This window comes from Podarcis melisellensis (assembly GCF_964234715.1).
Source record: "Podarcis melisellensis genome assembly, chromosome: 1".
NCBI classification, from domain to species: Eukaryota; Metazoa; Chordata; class Lepidosauria; order Squamata; family Lacertidae; genus Podarcis; species Podarcis melisellensis.
In genome coordinates this window covers 65364367-65392178 of record NC_138528.1, presented here as the reverse complement: position 1 = coordinate 65392178, position 27812 = coordinate 65364367, and the positions used below count along the sequence as shown (strand labels likewise).

Sequence of the window (27812 nt, the reverse complement as noted above, 5' to 3'; positions counted from 1 at the left end):
CAGTGAGGGTGCATTCTTTATTCCACCTGCAAATTTGCTTGTCTCTGAGTATAACAAGCTGTGGTTGAGCCACATCTCAAGGCGGGGAGACATGCTACTTTCCCACACAGTGATTGGGTGAATCTCGGATACTTACGGCATTCGGGCATCATGCATTTCTCGGCTTCCGTGGTTTCTGCCTTGCACATGGATCCGTCTGCTGGGGTCATCTTGATCATCCGGTGCCGTTTCTTCATTCCCATCCCACAGCTGGCACTGCATTCATCCCACTCCCCCCATTCCGTCACCAGGCAGGTGCTAGGAGCTATTGATAACAATAGGCAGAAAGAAGATCAGTCTACTGGCACTCGTTTAATAGAGGGATCACAGGCAGCTCTTATGCTGATTCAGCGAGGTAAGCTAAATCAAATACTTACAGCACTCCTCATTCACAATGCACTTCTCGGTCTCTTCTGTGGGTACTTTGCATATTGAGCCATCGTCGGGGAACTGCTTCACATATCTTTCTCGCGACCGCATTCCCATGCCACAAGAGACGCTGCAGGGGGACCACGTTATCCACTCAGACATCATACATGTGGAGCCGTCTAAAATATAGAATACAATTGCCATTTCTTTTCTAAGTCTCACCTGGATGTGGGGTGGGTGGGAAGAGAAGCATACCTTTATCTCACACACACCCTTCTTCTCTTTCCTACCTTCATCACTGCAGCCTGGGCCCATGCATGGCTGAAAGTCCTGCGTTTCTGGGCAAGGCACACTGAGGTCAAGTTGAGCTTTGAGCATCCTCTGCCTCATCCGCTTGCCCTTTTCACAGGTGGAAGAGCTACAGGCTGACCACGGGGACCAGTTGGAATAGATGCAGGTTTCTGGAGTGTCGTCTAAAAGCAAAAAGAAACAGTTACTCACATGGTGCATAATAATTACCCTATGGAACTCACTGCCATAGGATATTAAGACAGTCACCACCATCACAAATGACTTTCCATAGAACAAACAAGCCTAGGGATGAATTTCGCCGATACCCCCGTTTATCTATTGTGCCTTCTGTTTTCTTTATCTTCTCATATCTCGTTCATTTCTGAACACTTCTTGCCATAGGCTATCTGGCTTTCTCAGCTATGTACACAGGTGCTCACAGAGCATCTTAGACAAGCCGCTCAAATTATTTTGCATGCAAACACACACACGTTTTCAGTGTAACATTGCCAGCCAATCAAACTATCCTGCTCAAATAGGTCAAGGGGTTTTAAAAACAAAAACAAAACTCTTCTACATGCCTCCTAATGCAATATCATTTCACTGGGTATGCCAGGGATTGAAGCTGGTACTTTCTGCAGGAAGAAATGAGGTGCATCTCTACAAAGCATCCTTCCATATGGAATGACAGCCATGCTCTTTTCTACCACTTTTTGAGTTGCCTGGTGTGCCATGTTGCTCACTTATTCTGCGTGTCAGTTCACAGCTTTGAAGACAACTAGAAGACTGCATAAAGAAGCATATTAAGTGGCTATTCCGCAGTAATGGATAAGCCAGAACATCTTCCAGTAGAATTTAATGAAAAATCTTCCTGTTTAGTCTGCCTTTCAGCAGCTATTTCCTGTTATGCTGCTCCATACTCCAAACAGTACAGGACAAGTCAGCAGTTGCAGCATGGTGCTAAAGAAGATGGGACGGGCAGAATTTCACTTCATTTATTTCTTGATTGAAGTGTTTATAATCCACACTTTCACAAAAGTATAACAAGGCAGTATGCAAGATTATAATAAATTCAGTAAAAACACCAGTGAAAATATCATTAGGAACATCAGTTGATTGAAAAAGAAAATCAGATTCCCAAGGCTAGCCAGTATGGTGTAGTGGTTAAGAGCGGTAGTCTTGTAATCTGGGGAACCGGGTTCAAGTCTCCGCTCCTCCACATGCAGCTGCTGGGTGACCTTGGGCTAGTCACACTTCTGTGAAGTCTCTCAGCCCCACTCACCTCACAGAGTGTTTGTTGTGGGGGAGGAAGGGAAAGGAGAATGTTAGCCGCTTTGAGACTCCTGAAGGGGAGTGAAAGGCGGGATATCAAATCCAAACTCTTCTTCTTCTTCTTCTTCTTCTTTACAAGACAGTTTTCAGATGCTGTCTGAAAAACGGCTGAGATGATTCCTGCTGGACCTTCTACACAGCAAGGTGTTCTGCAGCACAGGGGCTGCCCCACTACAAGTTCAATACCATAGGAAAGTCCAACTGAACTTCAGTAGTGTGTGAGGAACCACCAGAAGTGCCCCAGCAGAAGATCTCAGTGATCAAGGTAGGGTTCAGATGGTCCTTAAGACATTTTGGGTTCAAGTTGTTTAGGGCTTCGTGGATTAACACTAAAACCTTGGACCTGGCCTAGTAAAGGTAAAGAACACCTGGACTGTTAAGTCCAGTCAAAGGTTACTATGGGGTTGTGTTGCTCATCTCGCTTTCAGGCTGAGGGAGCCGGCGTTTGTCCAAAGACAGCTTTCCAGGTCATGGGGCCAGCATGACTAAACTGCTTCTGGCGCAACAGAGCACCTTGATGGAAGCCAGAGTGCATGGAAATGCCGTTTACCTTCCCACCGCAGTGGTACCTATTTATCTACTTGCACTGGCATGCTTTCAAACTGCTAGGTTGGCAGGAGCTTGGACAGAGCAACGGGAGCTCACCCTGTCATGGGGATTTGAACTGCCAGCCTTCTAATCAGCAAGCCCAAGAGGCTCGGTGGTTTAGACCACAGTGCCACCTGCGTCCTACCTGGCTTAGTATCAAATTGGCAACTAGTGCAATTCTCTCAGCACTGGAGCAACATGTTGCCAGCAACCTGCTCCTCTAAGCAGTCTGGTCACTGCATTTTGCACTAGTTGAAGCTTCTGGACCAGATAAAAAGGGCAGTACTGAGAAGTCACACAGTCAGACGATGGCCAAAGTCATTCAGATATTTAAGTTTTTTTAAAAGGCAACCTGCTCTACAAGCAATTCTGAAATATAGGCTTGTAAATGTGCAATTCTAATGAGTTTTCAAAGGAAAAGAACCCACAGAAATTGCTTGCATCTTAGACAAAAATAGAAAAAAGGCACAAATGACAATGAGGCAATTAACTTTTGAATTTAAGAGATAACACCCTTTTTTACTTTTGAAAACAAACTCCATAATCTCTACGATACTCGATTTAAGATACTAGTGCATATGGCTGAATCATTTCTGCTCTCATTTGAATTCTACACATATTATAGGCTTACAAGGGCAGCCTGTCCTCATAGACAAACACAATCGTTAATAAAGAAGAGCAGTTAGATGAGGAAAATAGTAGAGCCTGACGAAGACCAACCCAGTGAAGGATAATAAAGTCAGTGGGATTAGGCTTCTTCTAAATTAGTATAGTGCTGCTTTCAATTCCAAAAAATTCTGCCTGCTGACACCATCACTGTGGGTGTTTATTAAGTAATGATGCTCGCTCCAACCACAAATGGGTAAGCAAATTGTTTTTCCCCCTTCCTGTTTTTAATACTGTCCTAATAATAATGCAGTAGGCGTGAAATATAGAGTAGCAGCACTGGAGGATGAAGCAAAACACAAACTTGTGCAAATAGAACATAATTAAAAGGTACCTTCATCTTCCGGAGCTTCTGCGGCAAGATCTGCAACAATGTCATCAACGTTATCGGGGACAATATTGCACTGCTCTCCCTGCAAAGAAACATTTTCAAGTGTTTAAATTGGCAGAGGAAACCATGCAGTTGCAGGCGCTGGAATGGAAAATCAGCTGCCTGAATACGCACAAACAAGATCTGTGTCCCTGGAGTGTAACCTAGCGAAGGCCTAGTGAAGTCATGAGGTCCTTTTTAAAATGTAAGTCTTGTGAAATAGCCCAGGAAGCTAAAGCCTCAAGGGTACCTAGGCCTCTCTTCTGAAGAATGAAAGCTGCTGAAACTTCTCTCTGGAGAAGTTTTCAAATAGGAGTCGGAAATGGCAAGCTAAGATGCAAAGGGGAATTTTGTAAAAGGCAAGTGTGGTTTAAAATGCTGGCAAGGTGGGAAAACATCCAACGTGATGATCTAATTAGTCATAATGCTAGCATCTGGCTGGGTTTCCCCAGCCACTCTGGGCGGCTTCCACAGAGACCAAAAATACACTAAAATCACACATTAAAAACTTCCCTGAACAGGGCTGCCTTAAGATGTCTTCTGAATGTCAGGTAGTTATTTATCGCTTTGACATCTGATGGGAGGGCGTTCCACAGGGCGGGCGCCGCTACCGAGAAGGCCCTCTGCCTGGTTCCCTGTAGCTTTGCTTCTCGCAATGAGGGAACCGCCAGAAGGCCCTCGGCACTGGACCCCAGCATCCGGGCAGAACGATGGGGGTGGAGACGCTCCTTCAGATATACTGGACTGAGGCCGTTTAGGGCTTTAAAGGTCAACACCAGCACTTTGAATTGTGCTCGGAAACGTACCGCAAGAAGTGGTCATCCTCTCAAGCAAACTGATAGGGGCCAAGGCATCCCTTAACTGTGATTAAAGTGAAAGGTAGCGAATTTGCTCAGTTGGGCACTCTGGAGAGTCACTGTATGAACTCGTAGCTCCCTCTCAGTCACTTAACCATGATTACGAGATTGGGACCCTCATGTCTCCACTGACACAACATAGACAGGAAGACCAATTCATAGCTTCTCTTTGATGCTTGTTATGCATTACTTGAAAAATCTAGTAATGAACAAAGTAGTTCTATGTTACAGCTTTATTATTAGATTTATCCACCACCCCATTCAATTTGTATTGCTGTTAGGAATGCCATACCTTCCGTGCAATCCTTTCAATGACAACTCTGGCTACTGACTTAATGGATCCTCCTTCTGGGTCATAAAAGGGACTCTGGGGGTGGTCGAGGCTGGTGAGAGGCCTTATCTTCTCTTGAGGTACTGTTGGTTTGTTGGGTGACTGCAGCAGAAAGATATAGATATAGAAGAAACCCGTTATAAAAAATGTCACAGTGAATAGTGGACACAAAATAGAATAGCACTAGAATCAAGAAGTACTCTGAAAAGTTTTCAGTTGTACACTACTTCCATTACAACTGACCTCAGATTCTGAACTCTTTATCATGAGTATATATTTGTCATGACTGTCTATTTTTTATGGTTTTAGGTTTCTTTTTTAAAAAATGCACCTGCTGTTTCTTAAAAACTGGGTTTTCTGGCAGTTTTTCTTGTACATTGTCTCTTGAAGACTGTATAAAAGACAATTAATAAATTAAAAACAACAGCCTGAAGCTAAAATGAAGACAAACTAGGAGCACATTAATTTATATATTTTGTGTCTTCAGCCCCAAAGTAAGAGTCACTCACAGCAAATACTCTATAAAAATATGGAATCAAATCAAATTACAATATGAACTAGTTTGACAGCAGCAATACCAGAACAAAAAAATTAAAGCAGAAAAGTCACCAGAATTGTAATAGGCATTGCCTTATAAAACCTACAAATTCAATTAGAAAGCATGGATGACTTCTACAAACCCACCCCATCTTCCGTTTCCACATTTCTGTAAAAATAAAAAAAACACTTCAAAATTTGAGCATAAATACATATTGGATGTCCGTATTCCCTAACAAATATTGCTGCACTCAACTATTTCAAGACATCAACTGCACAAAAGGTTGTGCGACCCTAGCACCTTACTAAAACTAAAAATCAATATAGCCAGAAAATAAACAGGGCAGTCTATTCAAATCCTAACTTTGCCTACACTTGCACATTTCTCATTAACTGCTCTCATACATATTCAGGAAGGTAAATATTTAATACAAAAAATTGAATATCTCAGAAAACGTGTTGACTCCTAGCGTGTGTCCATGAACTCTGTCTGCCAGTACTCATAAATCATTTCCAGTTTACACAATGACTTCGGGTTGACTGATCTACAGACTAAAGCAAGTTCTTGCACTGTACTTAAAATAAAAAATAAAAAAATCTCGCTTGCTTGTTCTACCTTACACTTTGACATAAAAGGCAAAGTTCAAACAGAATGGCAAGAGCTTTCATTTGCCATCCCAATTTCAGTTCTCCCACCTATTCCTCTTGAGACTTTTGCCCTTCTTTTGTGGCTCCTGGAAAAGTCAGCAATGAAAACTTAGTATGGATGCCCTAAAGTTTTAAATAAACACAACTCCACTGAAATGACAATAGAGAAGGTATTTCAACTGTATATTAATGGATGAATAAATGTAATATTAGGCAGAAACCTAGTCCCTACTTTTTATTTCAAGGCACACTCGTTAGAGTAGGACACCCATACAAACTCCTGTAAAAATGATAACCAACTAGACTAAATTGGATTCTTGAATAGCTTGGACTTTTTGTCCATATGGCATCCAGATTTGGGGATGAGTCTGTCAATCCAAACCTAGTTGTTACTTGTTTGCATGTGCATATTTTAAATTCTGATCCACAGCAAACAAATTCTTGCTAGTCTTTTAGTACAGCTCAAGCTGAGTGCAACCCAACACTCATATATCAGATACTCAACAACCTCTCTCCCACCCAGATTTAACCTCTCTCCCACCCAGATTTGTTCACTCATTTCTTCTTCATTTAAGCAAAGACTCTATGTGATATTGTTGTCTATTCAGTGTTTTCTGAATTAGAAATAATATCGCGAGCTGCTTATACTGAGCCAGACCCGTGGTCCAAATAGTAGGGGCATGCACTGACCACAAGATTCATTTCAAACCCCAATTTAGCTCTTCAGCAAGAACAACCTTCCTTGGTCTCCGTGCTTCATAGGCTGCCTGATTCTGATCAGGGTCCAACTGAGTCTGCTCCATTCACTACCACTGCCTTCAGTATTGGGAAATAAAATAATGGTTACAGTACTTAATGATTAAGTACTTAATTCGTTCCGGAGGTCCATTCTTAACCTGAAACTGTTCTTAACCTGAAGCACCATTTTAGCTAATGGGGCCTCCTGCTGCTGCCGTGCCGCCGGAGCACAATTTTTGTTCTCATCCTGAAGCAAAGTTCTTAACCTGAAGCACTATTTCTGGGTTAGCGGAGTCTGTAACCTGAAGCGTATGTAACCTGAGGTACCACTGTATATCCCCCACCCTTTCAACAGAAGTGGATGAAATGTGCAGGTAGTCTACAGAAACATTTTTGTTGGCAAAAGAGCCACATACCCTTGGAAACTTTCTCAAGGCTCTGTGCCAGGTGGCCAAACCAGAAGTAGGTGGGGCCAAAGCCACATACACACCTCATTCATGCTAACACACACACACACACACACACACACACACACACACCTGTAAACATGCAGACACATACAGTATTCATCTATTCATTCTCTTTCTCATTCTCCATTCCTTCACCGCAAAAAAAAGGAACCATCCCAGATCCCCCGTATAATAGCATTAGAATTGTCTTCAAAAGGAGCTTGCTGTTTGAAGAAATTCCAGTGCAATTCTTCCCTTTTGGTTGTCTCACAGCCCCCCTTATTTTTTGCCATGCTCTAGTTTCCAGCGTTGGCGAGGCTGGGTGGGGGGAAGGTAACGGCTACAGGAAATGGTACCGTGGAGGCAAAGCTAATGGGAGTGAGGCTTGAGAACAGGGGCAGAAAACTGAACAGAGAAGCTGTGTGTGCCTCATAAGGCCACAATTTCCTTTAAAAACCATAGCCATTTTTTAAAAATCCCACAATTTTAAAGCACAATGGGGGGGGGGGGGGAGATCCACCTGAATATATACTATAAATTGGCTTTTATCATTTAGCTTCTGCTCATTCTATAACTCCAGATGTTTGGCATTGCAAGCTTTCTTAAAAGTCTCTTTTGCAGCATGACCATAGCATGCAGGCAGGTGGCAGAAGCACATAAAGAACAGGGACCCTTTGCTTTGTCTAGGAAACTATGAGAAATATCTGGCTAAAGGCTTTGCTGCCACGATCAGCTCAGACTCCTCCACTAGGAACCTGCAGCGGGCTTTTTTATTTCTACGACAGATAATTTTTACTGTTTTTATTAGTTCGGCAGTCAGTTTTTAAAAAAACCCACCCCATTCCACAGAATTGTCAGAAGACAAGCAATATGCAGCTGGATTTTATTTCAAGAAACTGGATGGATAAGCAAGTGGACTGATTTACATCGTGGAATCAAAAAGAACAACAGAAGATTATCAGGACTGTATTTCACCATTATATAGGCAATAACCAACTGTGCTGAACTGCACCTATTATTCTCATGAAACCCTTTGCTCCTTACAGAAGAGGTGTCCCAACCCTGGCCTCTTTCATGCAGAATGGGATAATTTTTCTGAAATTTTGTGGGGCAGGATGGTTGCTCTTAACACCTCAAAGACTGTCACTTACACTTGCAGGAGTGCAGAACTCTTTTCGCAAAGGCTTCCACCTGACAGCACTTCCTAGAATGCCCATTGTGTCATGTGGCCACATACATGGGCATTCTGGAAAGTGATGCCAGACTTGAAGTCTGTATTTGAAGTAGGGAAGGGGAAGAAATTTGATTCAGTTCCCATTTAATCCCCACTTTCCATATTAGGGTTGTGGGGTGGGGTGGGGTGGGACAGAACACCCTGAATTTCCATAACAATATGAGAATGGAAACACAGCCCTCTTTCAAAATTCACCCTTTTCTGAATTTTGTGATGCCATTCTTCTACCAAACAATGTCACAGGAATGCATATACTAGGGGCAAAAGTGCATAAAAATGAATATAGTAGTGAAAGTAACACACACAAATGCACTATATTGGGAGAAATCACTTGCAAAAATGTGCTCATTAGTGAAAACTGCATACAAAAATGCATTAAATAGGAAAAAGTCACACAAAAATGTTGAAGAATTTTCATAGGTTTCTTCTTAGGAAATTGTTGCAAAAATTTAAGATGAGAAAAATTTAAAACAGATAGAAATGGTCAGATCCTTCAATTCCTAGTCAGGAGAGTCTCACATGATTGCAAATGAATGTGGGGTGTTTAAAAGTCTGAAGCAGAAAAAGAGCCTTCAGCCACCATGGTCTGTTAATAATAAAATGGGTTCTGTATCAACTTCTTATTTCTAAAATTTACATCCTATATGAAGCCCAAATTGATTACTGGAAGCATTCTACTTAATTAAAAATAAAATAAAATAAAATAAATAAAATAAAATAGGGCCGCTTGCCCCCTCCCCCAACACACATATCTCTTTAAGGCAAATTCAATCTGATTGACACTTCCGCCACCCCACCCTGGCAAATGCTCATCAATCACAACTAACAGAGATTGGTTAAGTAGAATTATAACAAATACAGATGTATCTCTCTGGATGCGGTCACCTGCTGCAAATCCATAGGACTCAGCCAGCAAACCCAACTCAAGGATTTGTGTAATGATAACTTTGTTTCAGTGTCAAAAGTCAATACAAACAAGTCAATTAGTTAGAGAGCAATAGGCTTCCAGCATCAATGTAATTGTTTAGTATATGATACAGTAAGATATGTTAAGACAAGAAAATGCATCTACAGTCATGCCTTGGTTTTCAAATGCCTTGTAACTCGAACGTTTTGGCTCCCGAATGCCACAAACCCAGAAGTAAGTGTTCTGGTTCACAAATGTTTTTGGAAGCTGAACAACTGATGGGGCTTCCTTGGCTTCCAATTGAGTGCAGGAAGTTCCTGCAGCCAATTAGAAGCCATGCCTTGATTTTCGGAAGTCGAACAGACTTCTGGAATGGATTCTGTTTGAGAACCAAGGTACGACTGCATTTATTTATTTTTTGATGAATTTCCAGATTGGTTTGTCCTCATTATTTTTGACCCAAGGGTCTGTTTTAAAGGGTAATGACAAACTGTTATGCTAGTTCACAAGTGTGCTGGTTCTGGTTTCTGCTGACATCTTCATTAATGACCGTGAAAGAAAGTAAACAATGCCTTGTGTAATTCCGGGATAGTAAATTGGGAGTTGTTGATCAGTGGTAGGAAATGGACTCGGAAAAGAGGCAGGATAGTAAACCATAAAATGAGAAAAACATGCAGGGAAGGAGGGGGGTGGAATCTTGAACAACAACATTCAGTGGGAAGGCAATAGCATGCTTGAAAAACAATAATTCCGCTAAACAGCACAAAATGATAGTAGGCAGGAAGTTTGATAAGACCACACAGAGCAATACAATGACAGAACAGTAAGATAGCAGAGTTCCTGTGGTGAGTCATGGAAATAAAGTCTACACTGTTCTGGAGGAGCCTTGGGTAGAAAACAGCACATGGCACTAGTTATCTCAGCAAGGATATACATAAATTGGAACAAATTATTTTCAGTGCATACTCAACAGACTGCATTCAAAATCGCTTGCTTCTGTCACTGAAATATTAGAGTCCCTTACTACTCTTTGAACATATTCTTTGTGTTAAAATTAAAAAAAGACACTCAGTTTCTAATTTGTTTAGCTGGAAAAGTTATAGGAAACAGAATATCTTTTTGAGGATCAATATATATGTACGACAATTTTTGTGGCATTTTTACACATGGAAGATTCCCCCTACATTGTAAAGAATGAGATGCCCTGCTTCCACTCTTTTGTATGCTCAGCAGAGAGCCAGCATGTACCCATATTGGATAAGAATAATGATATTTAATAAACATGCCAGGAAGCATCCAAGCATCAAATGGACAAAGCATATTGTCCATTTCCCACTTAAAGAAGCAAATTAAGTAGTAATATTTTCCTCTAGTGATAAGGACATAGGATGTTTATTCTCTCAAGACTGATCAATTGAGTAAGAAATTCTTCACATAAAATTACATAAAGGGGCTTTGATTTGAGATCCAACTTTCTCCCTCTCTCCACAAGAGCCTGCCCAATGTTTAATTACAATGTATTGATTCTACACAGAAGCTATTATACCTGCACTACTCAGCGGATACTCTTTGCCTTATGTTACGCTAACACACTGCTTCTGTTAAAGTCCTGCATTTAAATTTTCTCACACTCAAATACTCTGGCATAAGGACTGTACATTCACAGCCAGCATTGGAGGGGATGTAACCAGCAGCTGCATACTATCATTACTGTTACCTAGCGGCAGTGTACAAGTGGTGGTTAGGTCAATCCAGAAAAAGCATGGTGTGTGAGGACACAGAGTGCCTTCTGGTTCATGATAGGCACCTGAGAGATGGAGGACCCATGGAAGCTGATGCAAGCAATCACTGGAAAAGGGGATTCTGTGGGAAAACCATGACTGCCAAAGTTAATCCATAGGAACAAAACAGCCTTGGATTGACCTATCTGGACTGGACTGACCCTATGTCTCAGGGCTGCTGTGATGTTAACAGGGAGACCACAGAGGTCACCCTGAGCTGTGTGGAGGAAGGACAGGATAAAGTGTAATAAACAAACATTTCAGAATGGCAGAACTTGACAGGAACAATACTGTGAGTTATATAACTATTTGAAGTTCTGGTCTAGGAATCCATTTTAGAAACAATTAATTTCCATGCAAAACTTATTTCTGCATGTAAAAGTAAGAGTAGCAGTTATTAATCAGCAGCCAAGTGGTGTGGATGTTCAAACTGCAGTGGGCAAGGCCTTCAGTAGGATATGCAATACAAACAGAAAGGAAGCCTCCAGAAATTTAACAAGTGATAATGTTATTTTCTCTTCCCTTGCTATTTCTTGGATGCTACTCCTGAACAGAAACCAAAGTATCAGACCCTCCAGGTGTCCCTATTTTCTAGGGTTATCCCTAATTTAGTGAAGCCATCCCAGTTTCTAATTTGATCCAGGAATATCTCACTTTTCCTTTGGATGTCCTTATTTTCATTGGAGAAATGTTGGAGGATATGGAGTTATTTGACCCCCCCGAGCCATCTGAAGGCAATGCTGTATAGGGAAGTTTTTTAATGTTTATTTGTTCTTTTATATATGTTGGAAGCTGCCCCAAGTGACTGGGGCAGCGCTGTAAGATGTGTGGGGTAAAAATAGCAAAATTATCATTATGGAATGGGATGTTCCTATTTTCATCGGAGAAATGTTGGAGGTGAAATTCTAATATCAGGGCTTATTGGTGTTGCCCACAGCAAGATACTTTCTTGATTAGTCTCCCACAAGGATATCTAGCACTTTTGAAAGATGGGTGACAAGGCAACACATATTGACTAACAACCTGCATTAATCTTTTCTAGAGTCCCCCTTTCTATAGGAAAAAAGAAGCTGCCACTCCAGCTTTCCCTGCTTCTAACTGGTGCTGCAACACTCGACCAGAAACAGCAAGCATGCACATTTAATTTATTTATCTTTGATATTTGTACCATGTCCTTTAGAGCAGACATCTCTCACAAGCCCCTGCATGTTTCTATTCTATTAAGCAGCGCACGTTCTAAGCGAGTAGCATCAATATTTATGATACCTCATAGGTAACACCACTGTCAGTGCCAGCATCCCACGGTATCAGATCTTGAATTACTCTCTGGACCCATCCGCAGTCTTTGGTGCAGAGATCTTCAGCCGAAAGCCCTACATTCCAGTCAGGACTGGGGCCTAGCATGGTAAGGAAAGACATCAGATGACGTGTTCTGTCCACAGAAAATTCAGCAGAGGGAGCAGCTCTTCTGCAAATGAAAAAGAGGGAAATGGCTCAACTAAATATTGCTGCTTGAGACGATATCAGCTTGCATGCCAAATGGAGTGAGAGTATAGCGAAAGAGAGTTGCGCTGTAAGCCATAAAACATTTCCGGGAGAAGAGTCAAACCAAAGTTGACACAACACTTCCCACAAAGTGCTTTTAGGATCAGTGGCAGGTAGCAGAATTCCTTACTGTACCTGAAACTTAGCAATAAAAGATTGATAAGGCAAACTGCTTGATAATGCTGTTGTTTTGTATACTATATCCTTTTCAACAGCAAAACAACCACATGCATTTAATGAAATGGCTTTTATTTCATTCCAGGTATTCTTTTACGGGTGCTTTAAGTCACTTTGCAAAGGAGACAAAAGGATGGCTTATTTTAATTGCGGCAAAATGTTGGTTTAAACTGCAGGTAATTTCTAAAGACATATATTCTCACCGCAATTTTAGCTGGGATTTAACAAAAGCATTCAGACTGGCAACATTTTCAAAAGTAACATTAGTTAGATTTTAATGCGCAGGCCTGTGTGAGATTCATAGCATTAGCTTGTAAATGTTGTAGCCAAGTATTGTGCAAGTTTATGCCAAAGTACATTCATACTGATAAGCAGCACACCCAAATTCTTGAGGTCTTGCCAAGGATTCCCTTAAGTAGAGGATATGTTACATGTGGAATCAATCAGGTTGTTTCAGTAACAACATCCAAAGGTCTTCAGTGATTGGCAGTCCAACTATCCAGTAGATGAACTATCCTTTCTAGGCACCAAACTATTGCAACTATTTCTCCATATTAACATGTGCATAAGCAGTGCCTGATCCCACAGGGTTTGTGCTGCTGTAGAATCCTGTTCTTGCCAAACATAACAGTGACAACTGGCGTCTGCCTTATCTGTCAGGCAAAATGTGCTGTTATCTGAAGCCAACGCAGGATTGTGCCAGCCTCACAAGAACCACCAGGCCCAAAAGGGTTCAAGGAAGGAGTATAGCTATGCCATCAGATGTCTTCCTACCCCTTCGCAGTCATCTCTCGACATGTGGCAAGTGTTCTGCCATATGGTGTTGGAGACAGGTAGGGCAGACATCAAGATTTGGCATAGTAGGGCATCCACTGAGGCCTAGAGCCTTGCAGAGGGCCCACCATTGACCTAAGATGCTGGGCCAGTTTCCCATTTCTTGGTACAAATTCTTGGCAGCAGTGAAATAAAGAGATCACAGTGGAGTAGAGCTCTGTTGCCTCCTCAGCACCTCTCTTATTGATGTTGGAGTCACAGGAACTGCCATATGTTTCCAAGTTTGAAAGACACCTGGAACAAAGCAGCAACTCTGTTGCTCTCCACAAAGCCTGAGGAGAGTCCCCACAGATCACACCAAAGGCTTTTCTAATCCAGCATCCTTTATTCCAAGAAAACCACGAGAAAATAAAAAGAAATATCATTGCTAAATCTCTACTTTATTACAAAATCTCCCATGAATACAATACATATTATAAGATATGAACCAGTGCTGGGCTGACAATTTCTCAAAAGTTATTAAAGGGGAGAGTGAAATTTCAGTGAAATGTTCATATGTGGGATGCAGCTTTTTATTGCACCTACCTTAGGGCCATATTCAACGAAATTACTGCATCAGTGAAAGCCGGCAAAGTGATTTCTTCCTGCATCCCATGCCCTGCCTTTACCCTGCCCAAATTTGATCTGGAGGGTCAGGGAAACACCCAGAACAGCATAAGAGGGGAGGGGAGGTTGGTTCATTGGGCAAGCAGAAATACTTCTGCTAATAGAGTGTTCTCCTTAGTCCTATGTTCAATGCAACCTTGCTGAGGGATGTTTGCGAGTGTTCTTTCTTTCATTCTATCAAACATTTCACTAATGGTCTGCACTCTGCATGGAATTGGTGCAGATCTACAATGGAACTAATGAAGTTTAAGCTTCAGGGACCCTAATCCCGGAAGGGCCCCAGAAGTGACTTTAGTCCAGATTGCTTCAAAATTTTGGGTCTACGGAAGCCAATTTGAGTGGCACGACACAGATTGGTTATTTTTGTTGTTGTATATATTTCATCAACCCCGAAGTTTGAGAGTCAGTAGCACAGATGTTGGAAACATGGGGTGATCCGTCATGGAACAACCCCATTGAAGAAGACAACAGTGGTTACCCAGACCTCATAGCTGGTTGCGAAGGGACCGCCAGAACAGGTCCCTGAAAAGGTAGGTCCACCAATGTATGGGATAACTCCTCCCATGGTTTTTTTTTCCATTTCAGAAAGTGTGGGCAGTCAGGAATGTTGCAGAGTGCTGGTGCTTACTGAGGGGAAACCAGCAACAAAGGCACTACCCTTGACCATCTCACAATGATTAGGTAAATTCAAAAGTCTAGAGGAATTCTCAAGTGCCCTTCATATGAGGCAGAAATATGAAAATCTCTTTCATAGAGGAAGAAAAGTTAAGAAATTGGTTAGATTTTTGATGACAGGTGTGCAAATGTTTGAATGGTCTATGATGATAGATAGATAGATGATAGATAGATGATAGATAGATGATAGATAGATAGATGACTTAAATATTTATTGAATATATTATTCAACTAAAGACTCTCCTCCCTGAAAGAGAGGGGAGTGGTTGTGGGCGGGAGCCCGAGCACCGCCCAGCAGGGGGCGTTGCCCCCTGCCTCCAGCTCACCTGGCTGGCGCTCACGCCTCCCCGGTGGCCACCCAACCAGGTGCCGCGGTGGGGGCATGTTCAGCAGCCTTTTGCTGCAGTGCCAGCCTTTCCCTGGCCTCATTCCTCGTCTGCTGCACTAAAGAAACTTACAATAAGCCATTCACATTTAGATGATAATTCAGTTCACAGAATAACAAAACATTCAGCATTCATGCAACATTTTTGAGTAGGCCAGCTTGAGATTAATAGTAGAATTTGAGGCCATCGTTAATAAAGTTCACCATCACTGAAAAAGAGACATTTAGTCCTAAAATATAATAAAAGTGATTTTGGCATATAAGTGGTGTATTTAATAATATTAATAGTAACAACAACAACAACAACAATATCATTGAAATATTTAAAAAATATTTTAAAAATCAGTTTTAAGAAAAGAATAATTTATGCTAATGTTAGCAGTCTAATGTATGGACAAACCATGCACTCAGACATACTTCTGTTCTGCAGCGGATTGGTCTAACTGGACAGTTAAGAGTTTTCAAAGTTCTTCTAACTTTTTGTAAATAATAAAACTATTTGTGTCCACTTTTAACTTTGTATTGAGAATTGAACAGATAAATCTTACTATACGTTTACATTCCCTCTCTCATTGACCTGCCTTTTCATTGTGTTTGGGGCAGGAGATGGGAGTGGCCTTTCTTCTTCCATCCCACATTAATGTTGCCAGCCTCAGGGCTGGCACAGGGTTACACCATTTTGGTGGGCAAGTTGAGGAAACAAAGAGGCTTTCTCTATGGTGTATCCAGTATTGACATCTGCCCTTGCCACACACTGCTTTCCCCTGCTACACCAGCAGAATCTCACAGATTTGACATCTACTACCATGATGGAGCTTTCTGTCAACTTGTGACAAGTGTCATCTTGTCAGCATGCCTCTATTTCCATCATTTGAAGTGATACTTATACTATTTCTTATGGTTCTTCGGCTTGGATTACACCCGTAATTTTTTTTAAAATGGTAGAAAGTGCAAGGAAGGTAATCGAATTCTGACCACGTGCTTCTTTGTAACAAACAAGTATATTGTCTCTTTTTGAGAAATATGTACTGTAAGCTTTTTGAAGAAAACTTCACAGAACTTGGATTTTGTCCCTGTCAAGCATGCTAGTATAGCCTTAGTTCAAATTCTGTTTGTGTCTTCATTAGAGGCCTCCAAGGAGAAAATGTGACCAATACTGGGCAGCAAGACTTGCAAGATGGATAGGTCACCATACCTGCTACAGATGAAAAGACTTCTGATGTCATCTCATCCATCACCTGGCAGCTATGATAAGATTGCTCTTTTCTTTGAAGTGTTTCAGCCACTTTAATTCTAATGTCTCAAGCCATTAGCGTTCAGTTGTTGCTTCCCGTGAACAAACATGTCTCTTCACTTTGATGGATGGAAGAGTACCAATTGAACTAAATACAAAGATTTTCGAACGATGTAGCAGGTTCGGGATTTTTGGCTGCAGAGATTGGTTTTTAGAATTGTTGCGATGGAGCAAACTCTGCGGAAATCAGTAGTGTTTGAACTAGGATCTTCACAGCACTGCAGTTTGCATGTTGCTTTTTCTGGAATAGTCTTCTGAGATAAACGGGGAATGGCTGGGTCCAGTATTGGGGGGAAATACAATGCTAGGAATCATAGAATCATAGAGTTGGAAGAGACCACAAGGGCCATCAAGTCCAACCCCCTGCCAAGCACGAAACACCATCAGAGCACTCCTGACATATGGTTGTCAAGCCTCTGCTTAAAGACCTCCAAAGAAGGAGACTCCACCACACTCCTTGGCAGCAAATTCTACTGTTGAACAGCTCTTACTGTCAGGAAGTTCTTCCTAATGTTTAGGTGGAATCTTCTTTCTTGTCAACTGGATGAGTATTTGGAAGGGATTTCCTCTCAGCTACTCCACCACAACCTTTTATCAAGGCTTTTTAATCATCTCCCTCTAAATCATCATCATCATCATCATCATCTATACATGTTTCTTCCTATTAAAGAAAAATCACTAATAGAGACAAGTTTTTAGCAGCACTATTATTATTTACTTTTTCTGATTTTGGACATGCATACACCTCAATAATTTTTCCCAGCACCAGCTTTGCCAAGAAGCAATATTAAGCAGCCATTTCTGCCAGCAGTTTCTGGCGATGTGGCAGTTCCCTACCCTGATCCTTCATTTTTATTTAAAGCATTTATTTTATTTTTCTTTTAGCATTTATTTAGGACATCCAACAACAGTGTTATCCTGGCAGCTCACAAACAAAAAAATAACAAAATACAATTCTAAAATTCAATAATATAAAAGAATAGCAGCATAACTTTTTTTGACACACTTGCAAGCGTCAAAATCTGTTTCATGGTATAGTCAATATACATGACATGCAAACACTGGTTCTTTATGTCACATTAATACATTAATGGGGAGAGGTGTCTCATTTGCACCTGAAGCAAAAAGTCAAAACAACACCACCTCCTTATGAAGGTATAGGGGCATTGCCCTCCACTCTCCCATGGTTTTTTATTGTATCACAATCCCATGAAATCTGTGCCACATTAAAAAGCGTATCTGGCTGTATTCAGGGCTGGCATCACGAAACAGCAAAGGGCATTTGCCACAGGGAACCGGGAAACATAGTAATGGACTTCATCCCAACTAATCATAATCAATTTATTCTACAAGGCTGGCCTCATCACTTCTCTGCATTATGCTGGTGCCAGTAATAAAACCGTAACAATGTGAGAAAATAGACTCCGTCTCAGTTTCAATGATAAAAATTATTCAATTTATTAATACAACCGGATGTGCATTTCTCTCCAGAAATATAAAGAACCAGGCAATAACTCACTTCACATCAGCTAACTCCATGTCATTGCGTTTCACGAGTATGGCACTGTTATTTTTAGATGGAAGATAAAATCATCAAGACAAGGTCTTATCACATCCTGTAATATAATTTAAATGTACTGTTTCACAGTAAGAATAATCAAGCTGCCACGGTTTTAACACTAAAAAACCCTTCCATTAATTATGTATTCTGAAAGTGGCAGATGGAAGGAAAACGAGGACAGAATTACACATTTCAGTCTGATGTGTGTCTTGCTGAATAAAAAGAAGAAGAGAAACCAACCACTTTAAGTTGTTTCAAGGAAAGGAAGTTGCACGTCATAAAATGCGGCTCCCCCAGGGAGTTTTAACTATGTAGCAGTATGCCACTAACATTAATTATATTTATTTTGCTCATCATCTATACAGCAGATTGGTTGCCTGATCTTATGCTCATGCCATATCTGTTGCACAAGAAGAGACTTGCACAGTTTAAAATTTCATCTTACAATGTTTTGGGACTGAAGAAGACGCCCTCGGCCAGATGGCCAACCGCTATGGTGTCATTGGTTAGATATATAGATGACTAAACATACGGCTGCTGCTAACATTGATTAAATATTCTGGCTCTTTAGCACAACAGAGAGTACGCTGAACTACCTCAGGGAAGCCAAGCCTAGGGCATCTTAAGCTAAACAAGTAAAGTTGAGTCAAGAACTCTACCTCACTTGCCATTAAAAAATAAACAGAAGCTCAGACTCTGAGCATTCTTACTGAACATTTTTACTTGGCCAGCGGGATTATGTGCCTGTTTTGACAGACTTCCTACAGACTCCACTTTTTTAATAACCACCCCTCTTATTTCCCACAGCACTCTTACACAAGCATTTCCCTTAATGCTGGAGCAGTGGTGCTGCAAGAAGGATGGGCTACATCGTTGACCACCGTGCCAAAGCAAAGCAGCATCTATTTCATTCTTTGTGAGATTATTATCCCTATTTTAGAGGTGGGGAAGAGGCTGAGGCCAAGCATGAGCTACGTCTTTCAACAAAGGGGCTCCCAAGTATTCATCAGTGTACTGGATTTGTATACACAGTATTAACAGAACAAAATAAAACAGCGGTAGTCCCCCAACGCCTCATGCTCAGAAGCCTTGAAAAAAAGCTGAGTGTCTTAGTGGACTACTAAATGGTTGTTTTCTGCCTGTTGTAGCAACTGTGATGAGCTGACCTATATGCTGTATGTTTTATTGTTTATTTTATTTTTTTATAAGTTGTATTTTATTGTACTATGATTTGAATTCCATAGAATTTGAACAATAACATACAATATGAAAGAAGCAATGCAAATTAAAATCAATATGAATCTTTAATGGGTGTTCATTCTCCCATCTTCAACTACAAGTCCACAGAGACACTGTGGACCACCTGGATGAAGCTTGCAGACCACAGTTGGTCAATGGAGCACAATTTCTGGACTCTTGATAAAATCCAATGTTTGTTTATTTATTGCACTTGTATCATGCCTTTTCTACTAGGAGCTCAAGGTGGCATGCATGGTAGTAGTAGTAGTAATAATAATTTTATTATTTATACCACACCCATCTGACTGAGTTGGTTCTCCCCTTCCCTCATTTAATTCTCATAGCCCTGTGAGGTTATTTAGAACACAATATTTTTGCTGCCCCTTCATGGATCACTGCCTTGCCATGGCGAAAGGGCTTGAATAACTCAGAGAAGCTATGAACTATGCCGTGCAGGGCACGCAAGATGAACAGGTCATAGTGGAGAGTTTTGACCAAATGTGATCCACCTGGAGCAGGAACCGGCAAGCCACTCCAGTATCCCTGCCAAGAAAACTCCATGGACAAAGAGAAGATCAAACCTATCCATTCTTAAGGAAATCAGCCTTGAGTGCTCACTGGAAGGACAGATCCTGAAGCTGAGGCTCCAATACTTTGGCCACCTCATGAGAAGAGAAGACTCCCTGGAAAAGACCCTGATGTTGGGAAAGATGGAGGGCACAAGGAGAAGGGGACAACAGAGGACGGGATGGTTGGACAGTGTTCTCGAAGCTACCAGCATGAGTGTGACTAGACTGCCGTAGGCAGTGGAAGACAGGAGTGCCTGGTGTGCTCTGGTCCATGGGGTCACGAAGAGTCGGACACGACTAAATGACTAAACAACAACAACACTTTTGCTGCACCAATTTTATCAATTATAAATATCAGAGAGAGAGAGAATCTAGAACCACATGCTTATGGGACTTTCCCAGGCTCTTCTATGAGAATGGGTGCCAACATTTCTCCCATGTTTCCATTTCATATTTTAAAAAATCCCTGCACATTGATGACTTTGGGTCCTCTCAACCTGCGAGAAGGAAAATAAAAAAGTCTGTGGTAGAATCAAAGCTTTGTAAGACAGCACTGCAGATACACAGACAGGGAGCAATTGCTCGCTTTGCATTTGACAGAGAATGTGAAGGAAAATGGGGAGTTTGGGATGAGGAGTATTGAATGTGATGACCACAAAATACAAGAAAGGGCTTATATTTTGCACTCAAAGTAATCTTACTGAATGCCAGTATTATATATAGAGGTCTTCCAACCTCACATTCAGTCAACAAAAATATAGTGCCTTTTAGCTAAGGCTCTCTATTTTATGGAGGTACAGACAGGTCAGGCAATTTCCCCTGAGCTAATCCTAGGGATATGTGAAAAGTCTATTAGCATGTGACTCTCTCCTGGCCTGCTGCACCTCTCCAACAATAGAAATGTAAGGCTTGGGAGCTGTAGCAATAAATAATTTTTCTTCGTCCATCTTTCCTTTCTCGCTGTAAGGCAGAGGTCAAGGAAAGAGTTAAAGTGGTGGAATTCTTCTGCCGGCATGAACAGAGCTTTTCATTCCCCCACATAATTTATAATGCACAAAGGAAAACACACTGCCAGACATCCCGGGATGCCATTTCAGATTTCAATCACGCTGAGTGGGAGGGATTTGCAGGCCCACCCTAGGCTGCATTCAAGGCTAACTGGTAAAGCAGAAAATAGTGCATGTCACAAGCATTCGCTGGGCTTGTTTTATACACTTTATATAGCAAGGCGAACCAACGTCTCAGGGACCATTCGATTTTCCTGATAGTAATCCAGACATCAAAGGTAAAGTGAGCTGTAATCATAAGCGCTCTGGATTCACGGTGAAGTTTGCACCATTTAGCAGCCAGGGCTCATAAGTTATGGATCACATGATGGGCTCAGGCACAACATGAAGTGTTGATTCTTTTCTTCCTAAGTGAATGTGTAGGCTTCTCCCAAGTACAGTGGAATAGTGCTGAGCCGCTGCCCTCCCAACAGCAGTGTCGATGCCAGATACAAGGGTGGTCTGGGGCAGGAGATGACAGCTTCAAGATCAGGGCTGTGCAGGTGCACTAGGTGCACAGATTGGCTCTGTTAATGCACCTCTGAAATCCCAGCCTTGCTGCCACTTCAACGCTGCTGCAGGTTTTCATTTGAAATTGACTTTTACAAGCCCTGAACATTCTTTTCTGAGCCTGACTCAGGAGAAATTTGCAGGCAATATACCCAGTGTGACACCTGCCTACTTGACTCTATTGCATGCATCACAATGAAGCTAATAACACACACATGTGTTTACAACTAATTCCACTTCCATCCACTGTTTGCAGTTTCTTCTGTTTTCTGTTTATCTTACCCCCCGGGTGCCTGGGAAAGTATACTCCAGTGCTATCATAAAGGCGTCTGCTGAACAGAGAGGGCTTGGTGTGCCCTCAAGTGCTGCTATCTGCACTTCCCAGAGCACTGTGACACTCCTTCCAGCTTAGGCTCTTTACTCACACACCATACTCCAAGGTTGTAGTGGTTGTCAGGAGGGACCGTCACTCACCTGGAGCGAATGCTACTTAGCCAAGTGCATGACTAATTGCAGCCATGCTAATTAAGCAAAAGAGCCATTCTGTGCTAATAGACTAGTGTGCTGATTTTATTTATTCATTTATTGCTATTACAAGGGCTGTTCTGGGAACTGAAGTAGATCTTGCACAGCAATCTTGATTTGTCAAGTTTTACAGTGACCACCCCCCTGCCCCCTGCCAACAGTTTATTGTCTAAATCTCAGGGGCAGAAGTTTCTCCCCTTCAATGGGAAAAAAGAGACAGCAAAGGGGCCCCAAAACTGAATCCAAAGTCTAAGTGTTCTAAAATCTTGTTGCTGCCGGAACATATCATAAAGCATATTAACAGAGGGAGCTCAAGAAATCATTTAGGACAGCAGTAGCAGAAAGGGGTCCCACACAATTTTACACTACATGTTGACACTTGATCATAGTCAGCTCAATCAACAAAAAGAGACCGAGAGCAAGGTGGACCACACAGTCAATGGGATTATGAAAATACTGATACAGGTGAACCACCGGCGGAGAAAGGTGGGGGGTTCACACCGGGTGTCAGCCATGAGGGTGGGTGATATCGCCACGCCACCGCCAACCTCATCCCACGCTCGCTGCGTGGATGGCGCCCCCAGACACTCGCTGCGCGGGCAGTGGGCCACTACGGACAATGCTGTCCTAGCGGTCCCTCCCCCATGCTTGCCGTGCAGGCGGCTAGCCCCACCCCTAAGGGCTGGCTAGCCCTGCCCCCATGCTGCTCCCAGTACTAGGGCAGGTAGCTCCGCCCCTGAGATGAACCAGCCCACACATCTCAATTTCCTAAATAAAAACACTTAAACAGTATGCCTGGTTGAGAAGAGCCCTAACTTTATTTTCTTTAGAGCTGTACAACTGTCTATAATATCTGAAAAGTAAGAGATAGCAGAAGCCAGCCCTGAAGCTTTTGCCAGAACAATATAGCATCCTTCCATCTGAAGGACAATCTATTTTATAAGCAGCGACAAGCCTGCAATTGTATTTTCACTCCCTGTGTAATCTCAAAAGATGTCAGACATCATGGCGCCTTTATTAAGACTTAAAACACCTCACCTCTTTCAGCATCAAGTACTTTTCCAAAGATTTCAGAACTTCTAACATGCCTGGGTTTTTACCTGACTGAGAGCTGGATGTAGAACAGGAAACTAATTTATATCTTAGCAAGTTCCATTACATTTTGCACTACTTGCTTTACAAGCATTTACATAAGTGCTGACAGAATCGCAAACAGATTTCTAAAGAAATCAGATGGAGAAAGTGCACACATTAGTAGGAACCAGACTGAAGGATGTTTTGGCCAAAGGATGGGCAGCAGATGGTCTGAAAACAACCTCGAAACTGCAGCCATAAATGTGACAGAAGAGGAAAGAAAATAAAGACAGGTTGGTACAATTAAAACTTTGTTTTACAATCAGCTGGCCATTGCTTTCAATAGTCAATTGAATCAAGTTCATATGGTGCAGGATGTTGGCATGGTTGGGAGTTAAACATTCAAGTGAGAAATCTAATATAGCCTTCAGTGTGTAATTGTGACCATTTTTCCTCCTTATTGACATTGCATTTTAAATAGAAATTTAATCACATGAAGCCAACTTCATCTTTGCTGTGGAAACTTATAACAGATATGATTCCCTCCCCCCTTTCTCTTGGCATGTAACACAATCTTCCTTAATCTTTTGTGATGGAATCTCCTTTTTATTTATTTTACTGTTGACGGATGTACCATCTGAACAAATAAAGAACAAAACAGATTCATACTGCTGCCCATGAATTTAATTTCTGAACATTATTCATGGTTCTTAAAACAATAACTTTCACAGCTTCCACACATAATTGGCATTTAAATGCCAACCCGTAGTTTTCCCACATTTAATCCAGATTTACCTTTCCTAGTGGGAATCCAATAAGTTTTTCTCATATATATCAATGTGGCCAATGACCTAATTACAACATTAAGTACCCTGAATGAGCAAGTCTCCTCTCCAGGAGATATCATATTTCTAACCCACCCATCACTTGGGGCCAAGTGGAGATATATAATATAAAACCTCATAAACTCCCAACACAGTTGGTACATAATGCTAAGACAAACCATACATTAGCATGAATGTGCAAGCATGTATGCTCCTGGAGAGGATATTGTGGCTGATGGCTCCTTTTCCAGGCCTGATGCTGCTATGCTTTGAGCTAATGTATGGTTTGTTTTAGCTTGTCATCTTTACCCTGGCTCATGGTTTGTCTTACTCCAGATTCATTCTTGGTTTACAGCTTGTGGTTTGTCTACAAGTGTCCCTCTATCCAGTTCTCCTGGCTAAGCCAACTTTCCATGGGACACTTCCTCCTCCTCGACCCCTGAGCCTGTGTTGGATAATGCTATATCAAAAGCCCAGGTGGACACAGTCAGAGTCGTTCTCAGCTTGTCCATCCAACCTCAATACTACAAGCCGACATGGCACTCTAATGCAACAATCAATTAACGTCAACAAATGGAGGCAAACTGCTTATGTGCCAGTTCTGAAATTAATTAAAGCTGGAAGACAGACAGAGCAAAATGAAGAGAGCCAACCTGCCAAAGAATAATGAAATGGAGCTGGGGAAATCCGTTCATACCTAGCTTAAGTAGGGAACCATATCATTCAACAACCACCTTTTTAGTAAAACACAGGGTTCACAAAGTTGGCTTTTGTAGTCGCAAGTTATAGTACATAAGTTTTCCTTTCTATCCCTTTTAATTCTTTAGGTGTGTTTTTCATTATGCATCACTGATTCACAGTCTTCTATTCTTGACAACATTAAAGAGAGGCTTCTATGCTAGACATACACTGGTTATAAAATGATTTTTAAAAGGAGAAAAACAGCTGAGCTAGGCACACTAGCCTGTTGCCATAGAGACAAGGGACTGTCTTCTTTCTTTTCTATAATTCCCAAATTGAGAAAATATTTCTTTACTGCCATGCCATGCACTTTTTTTTGCAAAATGTTAGTGCATTTAGACTAGTTTGACAGCACTGGGCTCTTAACAAAGAACTACAGTATCCATAGTAAAACTTGGAGGGGGAAGGAGCATAGATAAAAAGGATGGATTTTTATTGTGTTAATTTCTCTTTTAGAAAACCTAAACAAAATACTACATTCTCTTGCACAGCAGTGGCATCCAAAACAGTGTGCAATAATTATGAAAACCATAATACTATCAGCAAAAAACAACAACAGTTAAACATTTCAAAACATAATAAAACTCTGCTCGGAGCCAGCACAGCCAAAATGTAACACACTAAACCCAGCACTAAAAACTTTTCTTCTTTTAACATGATCACCTATAACTAGAGAGCCAGTGTGGTGCAGTGGTTAAGAGCGGTAGACTTGTAATCTGGAAGGGAAAGGAGAAGGAGAAGGAGAGGGAGAGGAAGAGGAAGAGGAAGAGGAAGAGGAAGAGGAAGAAGAAGACAAAGAAGACAAAGAAGAAGAAGAAGAAGAAGAAGAAGAAGAAGAAGAAGAAGAAGAAGAAGAAGAAGAAGAAGAAGGAGAGAGGAGGAGGAGTTTGGATTTGATATCCCTCTTTATCACTACCCGGAGGAGTCTCAAAGCGGCTAACAATCTCCTTTTCCCTTCCTCCCCCACAATAAACACTCTGTGAGGTGAGTGAGGTTGAGAGACTTCAGAGAAGTGTGACTAGCCCAAGGTCACCCAGCAGCTGCATGTGGAGGAGTGGAGATGCGAACCCGGTTCCCCAGATTATGAGTCTACCTTCTTAACCACTACACCACACTGGCTCTCACCAGGAGAATGTTAGGTGCTTTGAGACTCCTTCGGGTAGTGATAAAGCGGGATATCAAATCCAAACTACTACTACTACTACTACTACTACTACTACTCTTCTTCTTCTTCTTCTTCTTCTTCTTCTTCTTCTTCTTCTTCTTCTTCTTCTTCTTCTTCTTCTTCTTCTTCTTCTTCTTCTAGTATACGCTCTATAAGGCATTGCTTGGTTTTGGGGTTTTTAAAAAAGCAAGTAGCAGCCTTGGGTTGGGGTGGGAGCATCTGAGTCATGACCATGGCATTTAAGAAATGGCTTTTAAAAACACATTTTGTCCTAAATACAGTCATACCTTGGAAGCCAAACGGAAGCCATTCTGGAAGTCCGTTTGACTTCCAAAACATTCGAAAACCAAAGCGCAGCTTCCGATTGGCCTCAGGAAGCTCCTGCAGCCAACCAGAAGCCGTGGAAGCCCCGCCAGATGTTCAGCTTCCAAAAAAACTTTCAAAAACACTCACTTCAGGGTTTTGATCATTCGGGAGCCAAAACATTCAAGAACTAGGCTGTTCGACTTCCAAGGTATTGTCCTTTTCCAATGCAGCCCAGTGTCAGGTCCCTGCCACTGCCCAATGCCAGGCATTGCCTCTTCCCCATCACATTGCTACAGATTGCTCCACTTCCTTGATATTTTTTCCTTCCTTGTGCCTGGACTGCAGGAGGCTGTTGGGCAGCCCAGCAGGCTTCATGAATTGTGGTGTGTGGTGGAGCAAGGGGCACCCTCAGCTCCCAAAAGTACTAATCAGAGTGCTTGGCTGTTGTTGCTGCCTACAATGAAGTTGTTGCTATCCATCTGTGTTGGGAGACAATGGAGGAGTGAGCCTTTGGGGGTGAGGTCAAGCTGTTAGACGGTTGCAATGCTTGCTGTGGCTGTGGAGATCAATGCGGGAGAGACATGTTTTGTTGCAGCTGGGGCAGAGGAAGTCATCTAGTTGCGCTGCTGCAGATGCACCATGACATTTCTCCTCTCTGCGCTCCTTCCAGCTGTCAATTCTCCTCTGGTCACTGCTGTGGATTCATGACTTGACTGTCTGTCTCCAGGCACTGGGGTCTTCTGCAAGGGATTCCCACTGATGTCGCCAACCTTCATGCCACATTTGCAGAAATCTTCATAACGCAGAATTGGTCTGGCAATTGGCCTTGTGCCTGAAGCCAGCTCCCAAACAGCATGTCCTCTGAGATCCTGCCAACTTCCATTTTGTGACATGACCAACCAGCATAGATGTCAATGAGACAGGAATTCAAACATGCTGGGAATGGGGGCTTGGGAGAGCACATCTTTGTTTGGAATGTTGTCCTACCATGTGATGCCCAAAATCCTCCTGGTGCAGCGCATATGGAAGGCGTTGAGGCATTGCTCCTGATGGTTGTCGATTGCCCACGACTCACTTCCATAAATTGTGTCCTCCCTAAATGAGGAGGACCTACGCACATGACCCAGAGCTTCCTCTTTCAGCTCATGCATCGGAACATCCACCCACCTCTCCCTACTTTTAGGGCATTTTGTGTTTGACCTTGCTATGCCGTCGTGTGCTGTCTGTCATTGGGACAGGGGCAAGGCAGGAATTTTCCCCACTTGGCTGATTGGCAGTTGCCATTTGGGTTTTCACCTGCCACATAGCAAATCGTCACAACTTGTGGATAGGCACTGGTTCAGGTGATAGGGATGGGAGAACGGTCTCACCATCCCTATGTGAAGGGTATTCCATTAAAGGAATCCAGGGACTCAACTTGGTTTGGTCAATCCCTGAGAGGGGGTTGTGCCCATGCCTGAGTCCAGGGGAGCATCTGGGGAGTGAACAGTCTGTTCCTGGGCTTTTCACCTACCTCAGGTGTTCATCCTTGGCTGACCTATGCTGATGCCCTGGGTCAGTGCTACCCGCAAGGATGCAGGAAGCTAGTCGAACCAGAGT

General features: G+C 42.2%; 1 protein-coding gene across 1 annotated transcript in view; it reads right to left on the bottom strand.

The window, feature by feature from the left end:
* The window catches only part of SPON1 (spondin 1), a 268015-nt gene that overhangs the window by 10928 nt on the left and 229275 nt on the right, over positions 1–27812 (bottom strand). Inside the window, exons 8-13 of the mRNA XM_081906840.1 lie at positions 12404–12605; positions 4805–4945; positions 3620–3698; positions 699–881; positions 417–587; positions 137–304 (exon numbers count right to left, since the gene is read on the bottom strand). Coding sequence (XP_081762966.1) covers positions 137–304; positions 417–587; positions 699–881; positions 3620–3698; positions 4805–4945; positions 12404–12605 — 944 coding nt within the window. The remainder of the gene's footprint in view (positions 1–136; positions 305–416; positions 588–698; positions 882–3619; positions 3699–4804; positions 4946–12403; positions 12606–27812) is intronic.